Here is a 21,259-nt window from a genome sequence, read left to right as displayed (position 1 = left end):
GTCTAATTGTAGACATACAATTTTTTATTTTTAGTTTTAATGGTGCTAAACAATTCCTTTTTCTTGTGCCACTTGCATTAAAGAAGTCCACATTTTAATAAAGTGATTTGAAAAGCACCTGCATTGGCCAGTAGAATATTTTCAAGCATATGTGTCTGTAATTAAACATGATACTATTTTTAGCAGTGTGTGACCAAAGACTCATTATGAATCATGAAAATAAATTCCAATGTATTTCATTCCATTCTAATGAAACTATATAATAATAATATAATAACATAGTTTCTTAATTTCATTTAATGATTAATTTTAAGTAGTAACAGTTACAGTACCAAACCTCAGTTGCTGGCACAAAACACTCTTTCTACTTGGTTTCCAACACAATTCTGTATATCCCAGACCTCTCACAGTACAGAATAGAGATTGGGGAAATGGTTAGTGAAACTGGAATGCTGGCATATGGTATGTTTTAGTGCAGCACATCACATTCCAAGAGAACCCAGATACACTAATGATTGACAGCCTAGTTAATTGATTTGTCAATATCACGGCAGACCTTCCTGTTTGCACGGTGCCAGTGCAATGCCAAAAAAAGCAGCGTGACACTTCGAAAGGCTGGTGCCCCTCTGGTGACTGGTTAAATCATCGTCACGGAACAAATTCAAGTAGACAGTTGTGCAACTGGACTCACACCAGAAAAAGAGGCTTTAATACATGAACTCGACTAAATGCAGTACTTTTTTGTTACTTTGCCACATGCCAAAATGAGAAGGCCTGTTGGAAATTGGTAAATGTGACAAAAGGGCAAATGCAAAATGGAGGGGACACAAGCGCATGTGTCTGTGGTAGCTTGGCCTTGTGTTTTATGGAGGGCCAGATGGCAGATGGTCATGCTGATATTTATAGCACAGGAGTGGGTGTGTTGAGGGAACCTCTCATCTGGGTGGCTCATTTTAATATAACTGAATTCTGCTCTGTCTTTTTAGCTGTCTCTGTCTTTTTAGGTGCCATCATCCAGGTCTCTAGTATTATGCTAAATAGACATATGGAGTCCCTATGTAAGGTAGGGAGGATGGTGACATGGAGGGTTTTGCCAAACCGATGTATTTCATATTTTATTTGTGATGGAGTTTTGGGTTTCTCTGTGATTAGAATTAAAATGTAATAGATGACAAGTATCGTTTAAAAAATCAAAATTCACATGCAAAAATATGAAAAACAAAACAAAAACAAAACTGCTTGACCATGTTCTTTCTTTTTCAGTGTACCAAACAGTCTCAAAAGGAAGCCAATTAAAATAATGAGGGCAAAAGGTTATGCACACATCTGGTCTCTCACACTTCTAACACTTGGGTTGAACTTTTAAACTTAGGCATGGAGGGCAGAACCATTAACCATAGCAATATAGTTATATATATATATATATATATGTATATATTTGCGTGTGTGTATGTGTGTGTGTGTGTGTTTGCTAATGGAATCATGAGAAAATAACTAATTTCCTCCTGTACTGTTGTTTAAAGGTGCTCACCAAAGCCAGCCTGTAGGTTCATTATAGCCTGCTGGCAGTGCAACGCAAGGAGGTGCAGAAATAAGGCAGGGCTGCCCTGCAAAGGTCAACCATCTCTCTTGGGCACTCCAGCTGAGATCATGCCTGGCTTTCATTACTTTTCAGTAGATTAGACTGTTTCCTTTATAGACAGGGGATAATAACAATTCAACTCCAGGCCTGCTGTGGGACTCTGACATTTTTAGTGCTGTGTGACATACGAGCTGTAGGTGCCAGCTCTTCTTCAAAAGGAGGGGATGGGGGGACTGGGGGTTGGAGAAAAACGCATACTCTGAGGTCAGTGAGAAGGCTGGCACAATCAGTACAGAGGGGTGCTTCGTTTGTTCACCTTCCCTGGCAGCGCACCAAGATCACTGACAAGAAAGATCTTTTCCCAGTGATGAGAAGAAAGTGCCAAAGGTGGCCTCTTCAGCAAAATGAAAGGGCCTCCACTTGGGATCTGACCTGCCATTGTGACACACCAAGCATTTAAGATATTTCAGTCAAAAAGCAACAATCCTCTCCTCAAACACACATACACACACACACACCCTATCCCGTATCTGATTAAAAGAGATGAATGAAGAGTTTAAATTCTCATGCATGCAAACAAGCAAGCAAAATCATTCTGTTCCCCCCCCCCCCACATAAAATGAGTGTGAAAAAGATACTGACTGATATATCTTTAGAGGTGATTGATCTTGTTTCTCTTGTAGAGCTGTCAGTATGTTTCCTGCCACGTTTGGGTGGTTAGTAGAATAAATCGATCAAATACATTTGTAAAACTGTACTTTTGATAGATGCCCAGTTTTAAAAATGTAAACATTGACTAAATGACTTATTTTTATTAATGTTAATATTGGCGCCATGTGTTTATGAATGGGTTTCCAAATACTTGTTGTCATGCCATGGACACAGTTGACTGAGCCTAGTCTCAGATTGACTGTAACTTTCATCTCACTGCAGTGCTTGAAATGACTTGTTGCATAATATTGGTCATTTTGCTGTGACCAACTAACCAGCGAAACAAAACAACACAAATGGAAAACAAACAAGCAAAAGCATTAGCTAGAGAATTGTGGAGATTCCTCAGAAGTCATAATTGCTAAACATGTGACTCTTATTTATGTTTCCAAATAAACAAGCAAAAAACAACCTGTCAGTTGTATACAATGAAGTGCACTCTCGCACTACCAGGCTTTCCAAGCATGACTCACAGATGTACTTTCTGTTGAGTGTGTTTAAGGTAGGGAAAGTGTATAAAGACATCAAGGTCAAACTCCAAAGGAGTTCTATTGATGGTAACCTTTCCTCTTCCTCACTGCTCTTCATAAGTCACTTTTACAATTTACAGAGTGGAACTGTAAACAAGGACAATGTAGAAGGTGGTTAAAGTGAGAAACATAATATATTCCCTCATAAATATACTTTCAACTTGAAAATGTAAAGTGGAATATCCTTGGGAAGCCACTGATTTATTAATATATTAACACATGAAAAAGCCTAGACTAATATTTTTGCGACACCATTAACCACAAACAATATACAATAAAATACACCAAATTTGTTTTTGAATCTACAGTGGGTGACAGAAGCCAGAGCTGCCATATATTTGATCAGTCTCCCTTCTAAAGCAGTAGGGAAGGGTGTTCTCAATGGAGGAAACCCCACACACACTCACACACTCACACACACACACCACAGACAAGGGCCAGCTGCCAGGTGCAGGCAGGGGTGGCAGGGTGAAATGAAAGCAAGAGCAAAGACAGATGAAATGTGTCTGGTGTGGTAAGACTTGCTGCAAAGAAGGTCGGTTTAGGTTCCTTCAATCAATAATAGTAAAAGAAATGTAGTTAGCGCTCTTTTTATACTGAGCTGTATCTTGACAGGCAGGGTGTGAAAGCAGCTTAATTTATAGAGCTGGCCTAACTTAATCAGTGAGCAGAGTGGCTTTAGGGAAAAGCATATCCTCTTCTCCCGTTCCCTTGAAATGTGTGACAGCCATGATCCGCGGGGAAGGCTAATTTGGATTAGTGTGGTTTCTTTACAGTTTCCTCCCCTGGTTAACTTACACTAATGGAGAAGGGAAACCCAGTGTCATGATATGAATTGTTGGGAGGTTGCCTCCTCTGAGTCAGGCCTTGCCATAAGTTGCTTGGCAGTCCTCCACCCAACTTGGGAAAGAATCCTCAGATGTGTGAAGGCCCTGTCAATTTCACTGGGTTTTACAGGATTAGTTTATAGGGTCAGCACATTTGTGATCAACTTATTTCTGACTTTGCTGTCTAGCCTATTATATCTGCTCTGAATTATTTTCTGAGGCTGACCCCTGCTAAGAATACCGTTTGTCAAGCATACTTTGACTCACCCAATAAAAATACCTGCCAAAAAGACTTCCTACGGCTAATGGCCAGACGGGGCACACAGGATGAGAAGAAAGCTAAGTAGTCCACATGCGAGGGTTCAGATCTCACCCAGTTTTACATGATTTGTGCCGTTTTGGGTAGTCTTTGTGGAAACTATTTTTTAAATGGTATTTCCTGATTAAAAGGGGAAATAATGTAAGATGAAACCACAACAGAAAAACCAAGAGGACACATATGCAGTAATGGCATGTGCAGTAGAGTAAAAACTGAAACTGAAGCATAAGATGTAAATACGATTAGCAAAATCTAATTCTGGATAATATAATTGTCTTTTCATTTAGTCTTTTTCTTAACAGTACTTTTATTTTTTAATTGTGTTTCTCAGACATAAAAAGGTAGGCTATGTGTTGAAGGTTTCAAAATTAGGATTGTGCAAGAAACTGAATAACTGTTAAAACATACTGCTATTGAAATAATTACATAAAAAGGCACCAAACCTAATAAAAGGCACTCATGTGTTCTAAATGTCAGGACTAATTAAATGTTTTTCAAAACAAGCCATTAAAATCTATGACCATGCAGGCTTTTAGCATTGCATACAATGCAGATTAAACTGAAGCCCCATGCTTGTAATTTATCAAATGCAAACAACATATAATTAAAAACTTTAAATACCACTGTAAAAGTAATCTTCTTTTATCTTTGATGTACAAAGAAAACATACTCTCTAATCCTGGATACAAATCAGTTTAAATTGTCATCTTATGGCTGATAAAAAAATATAGGCCTACATCTTGTTACAGGAATCTCTATATAGCGAAAAAGAAAGAAAATAACCGAACAAATGTTATCTTATTTTTACATACTACCTTTAAAAATATCAATATATTAATAATTAATTATGTATTGTATAATGTATCAATATGACATTATTGCAGAACCAGTGAGGTACCATTCACGTCCCTACCTTTAAAAAATCAAACTGGGAACAGTTGGTAGATTTTTCTGTTGACTTGCCAATGTCACAGGAGAACTATGTGCACCCTAAGCTTTTCTTGCCAGGTTGCTGAATTTAATTCAGAATTTGATGCAGAACAGATACAACAGAACTGGAGGATAAATCAGAAAGCAGTCAAACCTGCAGTGGCTAAGGATCACCTATCTACCTCAGCACCACCCTTTGGAATTGTTCAACAAATTCAAAGTGTTGCCCGGACTGGATCTGTAGAGGCAGTCTCATTGTGGTCCTACAGGTTGCTTTCAAAGGTAACTATATTTCGGTAACATGGATGAAGCACCTGGATCAAACGCATCTCTGGATGTTAAATTCATGTCTTTTACAGTCTGCTCTCCTTGTTTTTGCGACCTCTTCCTCCATAGATCAAAAAACAGTGGGGTAACAGGACTGGTAACAGCAATGCCCAGCTGCTGTTACTCGAGGTCCCGAGCTTTGTTTTCTCGCTGACATGCACTTGGTAGAAAACAAAACTAAACAAAACAAAGCTTAGGATTCCGGGATCAGCCACTGGGATAACAGAAGGAACATATGAAAGGGCTGATGATCTGTGAACATATATTCAGCTTCTCAGGCCACCCAACAGGCTCGAGCCGTGAATTCTGGGAATGACTGTGTTCTGAGTCATTCAATGGACCTTATTTTCAACTGTGGATGCAAAAGTCCTTTTAGGGCAGTGCTCACTGACTCTGGTCCTTGAGGGCCACAGATCAGTAGGTTATATAGGCCTCTTTGACTCATTAGCTGCTTTCAGGCTGGGAAAGAGCTAAAGTGGCCAGTCAAGGAAGTTATGGTTACCTTCTGAACAGTTGCAGTAGAGTGAATGCCAGATTACACTTGGGATTGTTAAGGTTTTGTACCACTGTAGTGTTATATAATATAATGTAGTGTAATGTACTGTAGTGTAGTACTGTAATGTTATGTTGCAGGGTTTCTGTCATACTGATGCTTCTGCCTCAATTATAGGAACATCTCTTGAAAAGGATTGTAATAGGAAAAGATAGCAACAAGCATTATTTTATGTGGAGCACATGAATTTGACTACAGTTGAATCTTGGAATTGGAAGTACTTTCAATTAAAAGTGTATGGTGCTTTTAGTGCATATCTCTGATACTTATTATACTTAAGATGTTACCACAAAGCATTTAGATGCTCTTAACTCTGAATAGCAGTACTGTATTCTCTAGTTGTTGTTTTATCCCCTTGATTCAAAATTATCAGCAAGTTAAGTGGGTCTAAAAGGGGCTCTTGTGATCTCCATGTGTTCACTAAATCATATTTGGAAACGCTTCTTCGCAGGGAAGAAATATAACTCATGACGGTAATAGAACAGAAATATTTGTTTTATTCCTGTCACCAGACACATTGGAGCTGTTTGAAGTTATTTTTTACAGCTGAAATGTCCAAATGCAGCCGTTTGGTTTTAGAGGGAAATAAAACTAATATTAAGATGGGCAAAACTTCAAAAGAAAACCTTCCAACTTTTTTTCTATTGCTATTATTATTATTATTATTATTATTATTATTATTATTATTATTATTATTATTATTATTATTATTATTATTGTTATTATTCATTTTTTATATATTCTTTTAAGTTGATAAATATATTCGCAGTCTGGGAAGTTCAACCATCTGCACACAAAAGTCAGAAGCCAAAGTGAAGTGGCATTTCAAGTGATAACCTCCCTTTTAGTTTCTTTTTTTTCTGTAGTATGGATCCAAATTCCATTGTAAACATTTTGCACATTGACGTCTGTGTGGAGCAGAACACGGTAAGCTTTTAAAAACAAAATGACAAAGCCTGCCGTGATTCTGAGCAGATGGATTCTCAAAAGGAATCGGACAATGTGAGCAGTATTAGGTTTCAAACGGAACATAGACAGCTCTTTCAGAAATTCAGACACTCCACATTGGAAGACTGAACTGTAAAAGTTGAACTGGAGAGAATCAAAGCAGACAATGAAGCATTTGGGTGTCCTTTGCTCTAACTTTCTACCTGATCTATTCAGAGATTTACAGAAGTGCTTTGTTTCACATTTACAGTTTCTGCAAAACTAGCAAACTGTCAAATGGGAGTAATTGTCTCAGTAAATGAAAAGACCATTTAAGGCAGAATTAAAAAGGAGAAAAAAATAATCTTCTTTGATGCCATTGTAATCATATATATAAAATTCATAAACCTTCTATGAAATGTATGTACTTAGTTCATTTATTGTTCAAACACAGCATCATGTTTGAGGGCCAGTAAATTCAGCTTTCTCTTTTCGAATACATGACAAGCTGAATGTATTTTTAAAAAGAAAAATCTTAATCCTATATGTTTGTTACATGTAGTGTGGAGTTCTAAAAGCATTCAGTAAAAGCAAGCAAGGGATATAGGCAGGCTTTAAAGATACCTGGCAAGTCTTGGGATAACCTATAACTTCAGGATGCAATAGAGCTATAGTTGCCAGTAGGGGATTAAGGGTTATACTTTGATTGAACATTTAAGCTTTCAGAGCTAATGTAGCATTGAGAGGCATTCAGCCCATCAGAATTAAAATCATCAATCAGCCAGAACATTTATATAGCAGGACTTTTTGAACCTGTGAAATGTTGAAACGTAATTGATATGAATCCAATAGTGAAATCATTGAAATGTGTTATTAATTTTGCAAGGACATTATGGGTGATTAAACAACAACACCACTACCACTATTTTTACTACAAATACTAATACCCATGCTGTATATAACAAAACAAACATAAAGGTTTAGGGTGTTCAATATAGAAAGTGTCCCTTAAGGCAGAAATCAAACAGTAACTAAATATCTGACAGATTATTCTTTCCTAATCTCTTCCATCCCAATATTACCACACCTCCCTTTCTTTGGTATGCATTAACCTTAGATAATCTCTTTCAAATCCACACTGAGGTATCCCTAGATTACTGGTAATTTACCAGTAGAGCCAACCTTCGATGCTATGATGGTACCAATGTCCACTGTTGGTTTTCAGAAACAAAAACATATATATAATGCCCTATTAAAATAAGAAAGATGACGTCAACCGTGACCAATAAAGAAAGATCAAAATTCTGTGACTTTAAACTATACGTCCAAAATCCAAATTGACTAGAGATTAAGAAATGGATGGGATGTCTGCAGTGTGTCCTCAGCTTCAAAACTGCGAATACGTTTTGAAAGTTCACCATGGCATAAGACCATGCAATTCAGGCTTGGAGTTTACAAAGCAATTGAAGAGTCTAAACAGTTTGTAAATGATATAAATCTTTGAATGCTGTTTATGTAGCTGGCCTCAGGATTTAGTAAGAAGCAAAAATCGCAAGCATCCAGAGTTGACCGAGTAGAAATAAACAACAATACTAAATTTGCTCACAAATGCCATGCATTTTCTCCACAAGACAACAGTAATTCACTGCCTAAGGTCTGGGAGTTTTCTTTTCTAGTAAATGCCCTTAAACAGATTGCAGGATGTACCCCATGAAATGGAAATCATTGCTGCAGTTATCTGTGGCACAGAAGGTTAGTTGATGTCACTCAATAGAGCATGCTGCTGTTACTGTGCCATACTACAGCTGAAGTGAAACTGAGCCAACACCAGAATGGAAATTTATACTTACTCAAAACCATGAATAACAAACTCAAATTAAAAGTTTTTTTTTTATTTTTTAAATGGTGTAAATATATTTTGGTGCATTGCAAATATTTGTAAATGTTTTCAAAATCTGTCCTACTCAGTAACCACTTTGGAAGTTGGACATGAGGCCCGAATTGTGAAGAGAGGCAGTAGCCGTATTTAACTACATTATGTCGTCATGAGCTACTGTTGGTCCACTCTAGATGAAGATTTTGATAGCCGGTAAATGAGAGGAAATTATTCTGCATGTCTGAGTGAAAAAAGACTGATAGTGTTTGTTGCTGAGCAAAAACATCAGGAAAAAAATAATTAATTATAAAACCAAAACCTATCCAAAATTACTAAGGAACAAATTTAACAGATTCTGCCTAGTCATCATTTATGGTCAATTGACTGAGCTTTTATTTTTGCTGAGCACTAATCAAGGTTATAATCAATATACATCCTGGTGTACTCATGAATTCCAGCAATGTTAGAAAATAAAAAATGTTATACACAAGGGCTGAAATATTGTAGAATTACATCCAAAAAAGAAAGAGACAGGATACTTCAGTAATGCTATTAAGAGACCAATTATCATGTCACAATTGGCAGTGGAAATACATCACAAATGTCTTTGCACTCTCTGTAAGATTAGTAATTTTCTTAAAATTATGTAATTTAAACCAAGAATTTAGTTCACTTATGTACCCTTTTTGGTTAGCAATTGGCTATCAGAATCCCTTCACCTACCCACGCACTCCCACCTCAGACATACTGCTCCCATACAGAGGTATTATGGAAGTTCAGAGGTTAAAGACCATAATAGTTAACAATTTGGTGGGCAGGCTACCCCGTGGCAATGTGAGTGGCTTGTTCCCATGTAATTGCCTAGCATTAAGACAATATCTTAATGACACCACATATGAGGACTAAGTTAACATAGTTTGCAATTATAGCTATTTTCTGATTGCTCACACACACACACACACCAGCCCCTACCCACACACATACGCTCAAAGGTTTGAACAAAGTCTATACTTTTCTCTTGCAATGTTTTAAAATGCAAAAATAAAAAAACAAAAACCTAACTGACTGGAAACATCAAAGATGATTTAGTCATTGTTCAAAGAAAATGTGTAACTTGTAACTGGAATATGTTACTAAAAATACACCACTGTAGTGGAAGATGTGTTTTAAATTTTGCCATAGAACGCAAAGATGCTGTTTTTATTTAACTTGCAAAAGCTTGGTCCATGCTATAATGAGTACAATTTATGTTTAAAAAATATCTAAAGGATTAGGATATGGATTTGATATTATCACCTTGTTTCAAAAACATGCTTTGAGTTAAAACATTTCTATCTACTTATTCTACATTATAGCAGAAGCAGCTGACAAAATCCATTTTATATCGTATGACTGTGTATTTCATTAAACTTGGATGGGCTGGATACCTACAGGATAAATAATACAATTGTAATGAATAATTATGCCATTGAAAATAAGGTAAATAACCAATACAGACAGGAAAACAAGATGTCTGTAAAATACAACTCACGGATGTATAAATATTTATTCTTGCATTCCGTTCTGATAAGTGGTATGAGTGTAAAAGCAGAAATGTATGATGGAAAAAGTAAGCAAACTGTGGATCATGAAATATCACATTCACTTCAAAATTGTTCCTCCTCTTCAGTTACAGCTAGTCTTATCTCAACTCCTCTCCTCTGTCATTCGTAATACTGGCGAGATAAACATCAGTAGACGTCCCAAGTTTAATATTACCCAATCTGAAATTATGTTTCCAAAGAGGAGACTGCTATCTTCCCTCATAGTTTCTGACCAGATATTCTGGTACTTTTTACCAGGAATTTTACACCTCATCTACTCTCACAGTCTTTACAACAAAATAACATTTGGTTACCTGGGAGGTAACTTTCCCATTGAAATATTTTGCAAAGTTTCAGAAAGGTTATAACTATCTCTCCTAGTATACAATGCCTTGTTAACAGTAAGAGGAAGCTGTTAGCGACTAGCAGTAGTCTTTCCCCTTTTTGTTACGCACCATTTGTAATCAGGAATATTGTGTCAAAACAGAACCCTGACCATTCCAGGCTTTCAATCTTGAATTGTCCATCTAGTTTCTCTAACATATCATGATATCAGCATTATTGAGCAATTGATATTAGTATCAGTTCTCCAGGAATAGTCGGTGAAGACGTGGAAAGGGGTTACAATGAGTAGTACTGTTAATTTGTTTTATATTTAATTTCTTTGCCTTGAGGTCATTGCGGGAGCTAATGATTCCTGTATGGTGCTGCTAAGCTGGTGTGGAGCACAATCAGTGGGAAGTGGTGATGGCATTTTTCGATTTCACACTATTATACCGTGAACAAGCTGCTCGTGCCTACAGAAATAACCATGCAAAATACTTTATAAACAGCTAGTATACGATCTTATATATAGAACGTATTTAAAAATATCAGATATAAGTTAAAGCTGCCTATGCTTTTTTCAAGAATAACATTATTGGATTATAAAGTAAAAAATGCACACCATCTAGCGGGCACTATCAGCTCTAAGCAGTTTTTATACCAACCTGTGCTGGGAGCTGCAGTTTCCCAGTCTTGCCCGCATGGACACATGCATACAAGAAGGATGATATGCAATGTATATAAAACCACAGTACAGGGCTATTATTTCAGGTGCACTTCAGTTTTTCTAAACCGCTATGTTATGAATCCCTGAGCTTTTTAAGTCTAATGAAACTGTTATATCATGTATGTTTATTACTTATTGCCGGGTTTATATAATTGAGTGATATTTTTTCTTCATAAAAACATAGATATTGTGGGGATTTTTCTCCAAAAATGCATTGCTTTGATTTAGTGCTATGCATCACCTGTTATTTGCCATTTTAATTTATGATTACTTATTTATTGTATGTTAATTGATAATAAATCCTAAACTTGACTGCTTTATTGTTTATTTGTGAATGTGATATTTCATGATCCACAGTTTGCTTACTTTTTCCATCATACATTTCTGCTTTTACACTCATACCACTTATCATATATGATACATTTGAACTGTATTTTTGCACTTTGTTTTGCACTTATGTTGTAAGTTGCCCTGGATAAGGGCATCTGCCAAGAAATAAAAATAATAATAATAATAATAATAATAATAATAATAATAATAATAATAATGTGTGTGTGTGTCTATATATATATAAATCACTATGAACAGCTAAGTAATGATAATATCACAGGGATAATTCTTAGCTTATATTACTCTTTGGGAATAAAAGTACAGTAGGTATATATTCTGTAAACATATATCAGTACATATTCTGGAGAACAATATAAAGTTTTATGGGCTCATGCTTAAGAGTGCCAATCAATAAAGAAGAGAAAATAACCTGCTGTAAGTTCCTAAAGCTGTATCTGTTGGGTTTTCAGTGCTTCCTTCTCTCATTTTAAGGGAAGTCTCTCCCACATGTAGCCCACATGGGAAAGCCTTTTTTATTAGCTGAAATGTGTGTGCGATATGCTGCAGAAGAGAGACTAGATGCTATGAGTGCTAGCCAGGTGGGTTTCTGCATGGTAATGGATGTTTTCTAACCTTTAGGTTCAGTTACTTTGTAGTGCCAGGAAAGTGCAATATTTGTACATAATCAATAAGTCTATATTTCATCAGCAGATGATAAAAAAAAAAAACATTACAAAGCACTCCACACGTGTTACTGACAGCACCGACAGTAATGTAAAGTTACTACAGAGATAGGAAGCTAAAGACAAAAAGGGGTCATGCTGCATTCAAACATAACTTATTAAGCTCTCTGATCAGTCAAACCAACATGCGGTTTTAGAAAAGAACAAAAAAAATTTACCAGAAGAGACCTTCCGTTTTACAGAAATTAATCTTTTAAAGTTTGTTTGAAACCTCTTTAATGGCAGAGTGTAATTGTTTTCAGATTCCATCATTCTTCTGTGAACAGCCAGATTCAAAAATACAAATAGAATACCCGGAAAACAAAAATAAAAGGAGATTTGGTATTTTACAAGTCAAGTCTCTACAACTTCAGAGGCTGTTGCTGTTAAGAGAAGAAAGACAGGAGAAGAAACGATAAACCGTGAAAGAGAGCTTCTGAGATGATAAATGACTGGGCTGTCTTTTTTTCCTCCTCTATTGTAAACTCAGGATAGCAAGTATAAAAGGCAAAGGGGGATTAGCTGTATATACAAACAGTTGTTTTTTAGTGTTAAAATATTCTACTTAATCATTTTCTGGGACTTTTGGATGTAAATATTTAGTCCCCCAACATCTGGAAAAGATTTTTGAGGATCAGTTACTTACTGAAGGGATCATCCTTGCTCTTCGTGCCATTGACTTTGCCATTTTTATCAATCCTGAGAAAGAACTTCTGAAAGGAAAAGAGTTTCCTCGTCCTCACATCTCCTTGGAGGTGACTGTAGCTACGCACGTGTCTCCCGACAACCAAGGAAGAATTGGTGACCCCTGTTGAACGCATGTCTCTGCCAATGTCATTGCAGGTGACAGACAAAGAGCAGATCAAGACCAGCAGGGAGAAATAGGACAGGTGTGAAAAGGCTGAGGCACCCTTTGTCAGTATCCATTTCCACATTGTAGTGAAGCTCTCGGGACTGGAAAAAGTCTCATAGAAAGAAACATACTGGAACTGTGGGGAGAAGTGAAAGGAGGCAAGTGGAGGTCCCGTCTCTGGTTATCCCCTTGCTAGCTCCTCTTGCTACTGAAAGGAATGCACCAACATCCATAACTCAAACCACCTCCAGAGTGCTGCCCGAATGATTCCCCCCACTCCTCAAAAATAAGTTTTCACAATAAATATTATTTTTTCTTTTTAGAAGAAAAAAAAAAGAAGGAAAAAAGCAGCAAAAAGGGACAGAAAAATCCGTGAAGAGTAATCCCTCTGAAGTCTGTGAGTTTATATTGTCTGGAGTTCCCTCTGTGAATGAAGCGTCTTTTTCCCCTTCAACGTCTCTTTCTCAGCTGAAGCACTGAGTTAGGGCTTCTTGAAGGCAGCAGATCCCCTCCGAAGTGTCTGAGTTGTGTCACTCTTCTCACCTTATTTATTCAGCACAGGGGCCAGATGTAATCTCTTTAGCTAATTGGCAGTCTATGAAAAACAGTTGGCTTTGAAGATGTGTATGTGTGTGTGTGTGTGTGTGTGTGTGTGCGTGTGTGTGTGTGTGTGTGTGTGCATGTGTGCCTGTGTGCGTGTGTGTGTGTGTGTGTGTGTGTGTGTGTGTGTGTGTGCGTGTGTGTGTTGAGTGAGAGTGTGTTTTTTTTTCTCCTCTCTCGCCCCCCCCCCCTCCCCCCCAACCCCACTCCCTCCACCCTCCCCCCCCCCACCCCCACCCCCCCACCCAAACTTGCTGAGCAGTAAACAGGTCAGAGGCTGGTGAGTAAATGTCAGGGCTTACACTGGAGAAGTGGGATGTGCCTACAGTGTTAGTGTGAGGTGGTAGTCAGCCAGTCCCTTGGGTCAGCGCAACAGAAGACATCTGAAACCGGCCAGCCGAGATGCAGGATTCCTTTAGGGAGGGAGTTCAGAAGTTTCCCGTCTACTGCTGCCCCTTTCTGTGGCACTTCAGCCCCTGCTAATTGCTCTCAGTGTGCCTTTTTCTTCTCTAAAGACTGGCCCTCAGAATGGGCTGTATACTCATGCTTTACTAATCTCGCTGTCTTCCGCACCGTATCCAGCTCCCTCCGGGGAGTCTCTTTGTTGGAATGGCTTCCCAGTTGCCGCTTTTTTGGCATTGAACTGTTTTTAGAGCCACCTGGAGCCCATTGCTTGCTTCCTTATTTAGTGGCGTTTTTTTTTTTCTTCTCCCTTTTTTTTCCTCTCTTTATTGCTTTCTTCACTCCTTTCTTTTGGACTGAGAGGGCGTGCGCACTATCTACACCCCCTGCATGTAAAATGCAGAACCGTAGAAGAGGCAAACACAAAATAAATTAAACTCTGTAGAAAAATAGAAAGAAAGAAAAACAAAACATTAGTCTTTTTTTGTTTTACTTAGTTGTTTTTTTTCACCTTATCAGTCAGTTTCAAAGATGAACAAATAAGGGACTCCAGAAATACAACCAGTATATTGCACAGATTCGCTTTCTTTTCCCCCCAAAAAAGGATGTATCGCCACCCAGAAGCCTCCCACCCCACCCCCCCAGACCCCAACTCCACCAGGAAAACCCTCCCCAACCCCCACAGCTTTCTATAAAAAAACAGTGACCTCCACAAACAATTTGTAATTGCTAACATGAGTCATTTACTTACTGAATCCCTTTGACATGAAAGGAAAGAGACCTTTCGTGTTAAGAAGGACTTTGCCATAAAACGTGGGTACTGGGTCTGGTGTCTGAATGGTTTAATTTCCTTTTCACATTTCAGACTTCAGCCATATCTCCGCTCTTTTTCCTAGCTACCTGTTTCTAACCATCTTGTTGGGAAAATTAAGATTTTTGCGTTTTAACTGATGCTCTGCCAAAGTTGTGGATTGCATTTCATGGTATGAGCCTTCTGCCCTTCACCCCCTAACCTGACCATTTCTGTGGCTTAAAATGCATTGATCTGCAAGTTGGAACAGTATGAGTTTGTATTTATTTTTGGCTTATATAATGGTCATCCAACTAGACTTGCTTTGATTTTTCTGTTTGTTTAAGAATTGAAACGGAAACGATCCGGAAAATGGTACGAGCTGCCAAGGGCTATTACACTGTGTATGTATACAGCTGAAAGAAAACATCTCAGTATCTTAAAATGCAATTTCCTCTTCTAGGTACTTTTTGACTGAAAACAATCAGAATCAGTAGTTCAATAATCAAGGTAAAAAAATTAGATGTAATTCTTTGATGATCCCTCGGAGATCTGACATCTTACCACTGTTATCTTTACACACTACCAGATAAACAAGAGGTATTATTTGATTAATTTAATCTCACAAAGTGGAAAGAAAAACAATCGTCCATAGATTTCCGTCATGAAAATATACTTCTATGATGACAATGATGTGCGTAGAAAATCAGCTATCATGAACATGTTTACTAAATCTTTGCATTCTCTCTGTGACAGACATAAAATTTAAGTAATCTACTATTACTTTATAAAATACCATTTTAGCAGCATTGCATAACCAAAATTAAATAGAGCTACTACTGCATAAGTACGCCAGTGGAGAGAATATTAAATCAATGCAAATAAACCAGGCTCCTTCTAAATATCTCATATCTATTTGATAGTTACTTCTGTTTACCAATAAACCTTCCAAATTGCCATTTATCAAATGCACTTAATAGATTATGCTGTTGAAATCTAATAAATAATTTGTGTGACATTCTACACATACTTTTTCTGCCGTATTCTGCCAGAATACCTCTTAAGTATATATTAACTGTTTCAGAGAGTCCGAACTAGATTCCATATAATCAACAGATTATCAGTAACTGTGCCAAAAGTTAATCAGACATCGCTCCATAAGTTATTTGCTTTCTCTTTCTGCTCTGTTCTTCTTAGACTATGCTATATTCGAGCATTGTTGTCTAAAGTTTCAATCACTCTACTTTGATCTACTTCAGAGACACACATCTGGTGTTGATTCTGCAATATCCAACAACCAACAAGCATCTATTTGTATGATGATTGCTGGAATCTTTATGGCTGGCGACAGAGTCCTTTTTCTTCACGAGGCACATGTTACAGTGGGTAAATTTAAAAACAAAAAACAAAAAATTAGGGAAAGTAGAGGGGAAGAAGAAAGTGAACATCTAGTTTCCTCTGGAGCTCAAGTGACACTAAGAGACACAGAGAAACAGACCATGATATTTACTAATTTTGTAGCAAAGATAACTCTTATAGCTATATATGTTCTCACAATTAAATTAACAATATATATTATAAGAGAATTTTGTGGTGCAATTTCTTTTATATAATAATTTTATATTGATATAATAATAATAATAATAATAATAATAATAATAATAATAATAATAATAATAATAATGTATTTATCAGTACAATTTGTAACAGGCACAGACTTATTTTATTGAATTAATGTAATATTCCACAATTGAAAGAAATTTACATTTATAATGGTAAAGGAAAATAACTGATATCCAAAATGAATAAAATGCACAGTACCACACAGACATTTGGTGTTTGGTTAACTTCACTGGAAACATATAGGCACTATTTTACTTAATCATTTGATTGCATCTGTGAGCATTCATTATTTAAACAGTGTTCTTAAGTTCAAATGAGTTGGATGATTTTTGGAGCAATATTATATGCAATATTCTGTAGAAAATGTGTATTGTTCTTGCATGCAAAGTTCAACCTAATTTTGAGGTATTATAATTTGTCTGTATGCAACTATTTACAAAAGCCTAACTGGTTCTGTAACTGACAAATCAGAATTGGTTTCTACCTCAGGTAAGACAACACTACAGAAAGATGTATCACTTTCCTGAAAAATCATATTAAAAAAAAAACATCTAAAAAGAAAGAGTAAAACAAATTTCTATCATAAGGTCTGATTGAGCCCTTGATCAGTTTTTCAATGGTCTTGTTTTCCCCAAGAAAGAGATAAAAAAATTAACAGATAAGAAATCGAAGGACAGAAGCATTTCCTAAACTTCACTAGGTCCCTCTAGTGAGGCAAGTCTTTATAACAAGGACAAAAATATATATTTTTAATAGACAGAAAAATATGCTTTTGTTTAATATGCTTCCAGTTTTCTTTTGCATTTCAATGTCCTTTAATTTTCAATTAAAGTCCACTTACTGTCTTTGCGGTTGTCAGTGGCTGTCCTGCCTATCTGTCTCCTCTCTTCTCCACCCCCTGTCCTTGAGTCTAGCCTGTTCTGTTGGCTTAGTGTATAATCTTCAGCCTCACAAATGCAATGATCTTATCATTAGCTTCCTTTTGTTGCATTTCCCAGCACATTGCAGTCAAAGGGATTTGACTTGGACCAAAGCTGACAAAAGAAACAGCTGATTATGTTAGGTTTTGCATCTTTGCAGAGTGATCTCAGAACATTGTTTCAAGCTTTTTTTGTTCTTGATTTTTTTTTTTTTTTACTATTTTATCCTGCCTCTCCCCTCTCCCACATATTTAATAAGGAAACAACCTGCTATTTGGTCTTGTAGCTTTCACTAAGTATTTCAAACAGCTTTATTTATTTTAATGGAATTCAGATGTGTGGAAGAAACTAGTTTTCGTCACACAAGAACACAATTTGTTGGACATTTCGATGCCTTGGCTATCCTATTACTCTGCAAAACTACTCAGAGAACCAATATTTAGCTTCAACGGGTCATTGCAATATAATATCTGTCATCAAACCTAAACCTTTTCACATCTTCCCTTTCATCGGCTCAGGCTGAGACTTACTGCTGGGTAACCCCTGTTGAAGTGAATGTTTGAAAAGGAGTTAACACTGTATTTGCCAGTTCTTTACTTTGATTATGTATGTCTCACATCTCCATCCCTTAGGCCCACCAGGGCTCACCAAGGAGCTCGGAGAGAGAGAGCAAAGACACTACACACACTTCACTATAACCAAGGGTGTTTTGTGTTTTCAGTTTAAATTTACTAGTACATTACATCAGTTATGATTTATCATATAAGAAATTGCATAACAATAATTATTAAGCTAATAAAGGAAATGTGTATTCTGAGGGCCAGACAAGGATACTTTACCTGTAAATGACACCAGAGGTATCTGTTTTATCAAATACAGTTTGTGGCCTAAATGTATATACTGGTACACAGAGAGAATACACAGTGACTGGGTCTAAGAAACATACATTATAATTAAATCGGCCAGCACAAATAATAGGACTGAATACTCAAATTTGTAAAGATTTGTCAATGATTCTTACTACTTGGGAGAGTTACCCTTTATTTAAATTTGTCTACAGAGATAAGATTATATCTTAGAAAATAGATCAGTTCACAAATATAGTAACACTTGACAATATATGTCAATATAAAGGCCTACAGATAAGGGACTATTATTTATTTATAAAAGCCTAAGGAATAAGTTTTACTAAAGGCTTCTTATAATTTTGACTTCCTGAAACTTATACAGCTCCACATTTCTATTCATTTCTGATTCTTTCAGTGTATATTCACGTTGCTGAGAAATGTATTCCAAAGGCAGCAAGATATTACAATATTAACAAAAGCTCTTGCAGTTTGCGATCAAGTCTCCATCAAGGCTGATACCCTCACCCTAATTTATTCTAATGTTGTTTCTGCATTTATTTAATGTAAAATACTTTTTATTGAATTGCAGTGCTCAGTGCCGGTCTTTTCTTTAAAGAGCCAGTGCATTATTTTCCTGCTAAAGCTAGCTTGTGAATGTCCTCCAGTGTTTTCTATTGTTCACTTGCCTATTGGAATAGCCTGAGAAACGTCTCCCGGTAAGGAAGCACTATTTAACGGAATTCAATCTGTCCCAATAGATTTGAATCACTAACATACATGTATGAATGTAGATTATATCTCTGTAATGAGGGCTGAAACATTCTCAGTTACTTCAAAGGCAGTGAAACTCTACCTGGCTTTTTAGTAGCAATATTCAGACCTTAATAGACTCCTTTATTAGTTGTTCCCAGTTTCAGGCTAAAAACTCAGACTAGAATCTTCCTTTATTTTCTCTTTGACATTGACATTTTTCATGAGCTACAATTGTAATTTACAAGATTACTTGAAATCGGAAGTCATTAAAGTCATGAATGATTAATTATGCCAGAATTTCCTCCAGATCTCCAGTCATGGTTGTTGGGTTTAATCCTCTCAGACACTATTCTGACCGCACTTGTGTACAACTATGTCCTCTCCCTTGTGGGGTAGTAACCATCTGTAACTGTAGCTTTAAATGTCTTTATGATGGATCCTAAAGACAAACCAAGAACACACATCTATTTCATTTTTTAATAGCTGTCACCAAATTTTGCACCTTGGATAAAGCTTCTTGCCAACTTCAGAAAATTCTCTGACTTTCCAAAAAAATATTTTTACTGCAAGAGGTTTCCTGAGACTGCCAGAAGAATATGAACTCATGCTGTATAACTGGATTTGGTTTTGATATATTTGCTGAAGAATAATAAACAAAAACATTTGTATGTATTTATTTACTAAAATCAGCCTATCAAGGGCTCATCATGAGTTTTGATATCTATAAAAAGTTCATCTGTCATAGTTTGGACAAATGTCTTTTCGTAGATGAGCTGAACTGTTTAAATGTGGTCCAGCTTTACACAACCACTCTTTCTCTTCCCGGCAAAATGGGACTTCCAAGAATTCTCTTTCTTAGCTAAGGAGGGCTTGTTTAATGATGGGATGTTTTTTATCTGGTACAGAATAAATCCAACAGAGCACTTAAACTATGAACAGAAGTTTTACTTGAATGACCCTAGGGAATATCTGTGGATTCAAATGGGCTACATAATACACTAGTCATTTTGAACAGGCATTTTGAAACTGGAGCAAATCCAGTCAGAGCTGGCCACTCCATCATTGTTTTGAACTTCTTGCTCTATTAAATTATACAAATTGGTTATCTGTTACTTTGAGATTAATTCTGAGTCAGTAGGATGCTCTTCAAAAACATCTCATTGGCTCTCTGAAGACTTCCCTTTCCAATACTTTTGTTATACAGACATAGAGCTCTGAGGAATGAAGGCTTGGGTAAGCACTCGAAGAGTTTGTGGTGGAAATTGCTACATGCGGTTACTAACTAGCTCTCACAGGTTTTAAGGGAAAACCTACAATGTCACGGCCTGGGAATGTTTTATAAAACCACAAATTTGAAGTTATGTTACGTCTGGGATGCACATTCCTTGCAAAGCACTTCATGAAAAACTATTTTTGAGGACACTGAGAATTGTGTGGAATAGGGAGAAAGAAAGAGTGTGTAATGGGCTCTTCAGTTATACATAATGATGAATATTTGTTTTGCGTTTTGCATATTTGTGTATTTGGTAGTATCTCCCATCTATAGACACAACTGAGTCATTAACATAAAACTTTAGACAAATACACATTATAAGGCAAACATATTGGGCATTTGCCAAAGAAGCATGTCTGAGCATGTCTGTGTAACTATTTACAAGACTTTTCAAAGGAGTACTAAAAAACTGTAAAATGGTATTTATGTCTGGATTTTCAACCATGAAGAATCATTATCAATTGAAGCCAGAGTCTACATACTATTGGGGGAACAAAACAACAACACAAAAAACACACTTTGATACATTGCTTAGAAGTGTCTTCTTTGTAATGCCAGCAAACACTGGTAATTCTACATTGACAAATGTTGGCTTTTGTATAAGGAGGCTTTAATTGCAAACAACAGCCATTATTTATTTTCCTTACAGTAAATGTCTGTAAATGTGCTCTGTAAGTGACTAAAATGACAGGGGAGTGAATAATGGTTTAGCTTCTTAGGAGAATGTCACATGCATTTTGTCATCGACTGTTTAATGTGTCAGACTATTTCCGATTGTTTCCTGATGTGCTGATGATGATTTACATCATATGAACTGCTTGCTTAGAGAATTTACTCACCCATATTGCAAGTTTAATAATTATGGAAATGTTAAGTGATCTTATTCTTAAATATGACAATATATTATTTCACACAGAGAGTATATAAAT

General features: G+C 36.6%; 1 protein-coding gene across 1 annotated transcript in view; it reads right to left on the bottom strand.

The window, feature by feature from the left end:
• Positions 1 to 13,794, bottom strand: part of fgf10a (fibroblast growth factor 10a) — a 33,900-nt gene extending 20,106 nt beyond the window's left edge. Inside the window, exon 1 of the mRNA XM_066712142.1 lies at positions 12,915 to 13,794. Within this exon, the coding sequence (XP_066568239.1) occupies positions 12,915 to 13,203 (289 nt within the window). The 5' untranslated portion in view covers positions 13,204 to 13,794. The remainder of the gene's footprint in view (positions 1 to 12,914) is intronic.
• Between the last annotated feature and the right edge of the window lie 7,465 nt (positions 13,795 to 21,259).

The sequence above is a fragment of the Amia ocellicauda genome, chromosome 8 (genome assembly GCF_036373705.1).
Source record: "Amia ocellicauda isolate fAmiCal2 chromosome 8, fAmiCal2.hap1, whole genome shotgun sequence".
NCBI lineage: Eukaryota > Metazoa > Chordata > Actinopteri > Amiiformes > Amiidae > Amia > Amia ocellicauda.
Note: the sequence above shows the minus strand (reverse complement) of the source record. Positions and strands in the feature narration are given on the sequence as shown.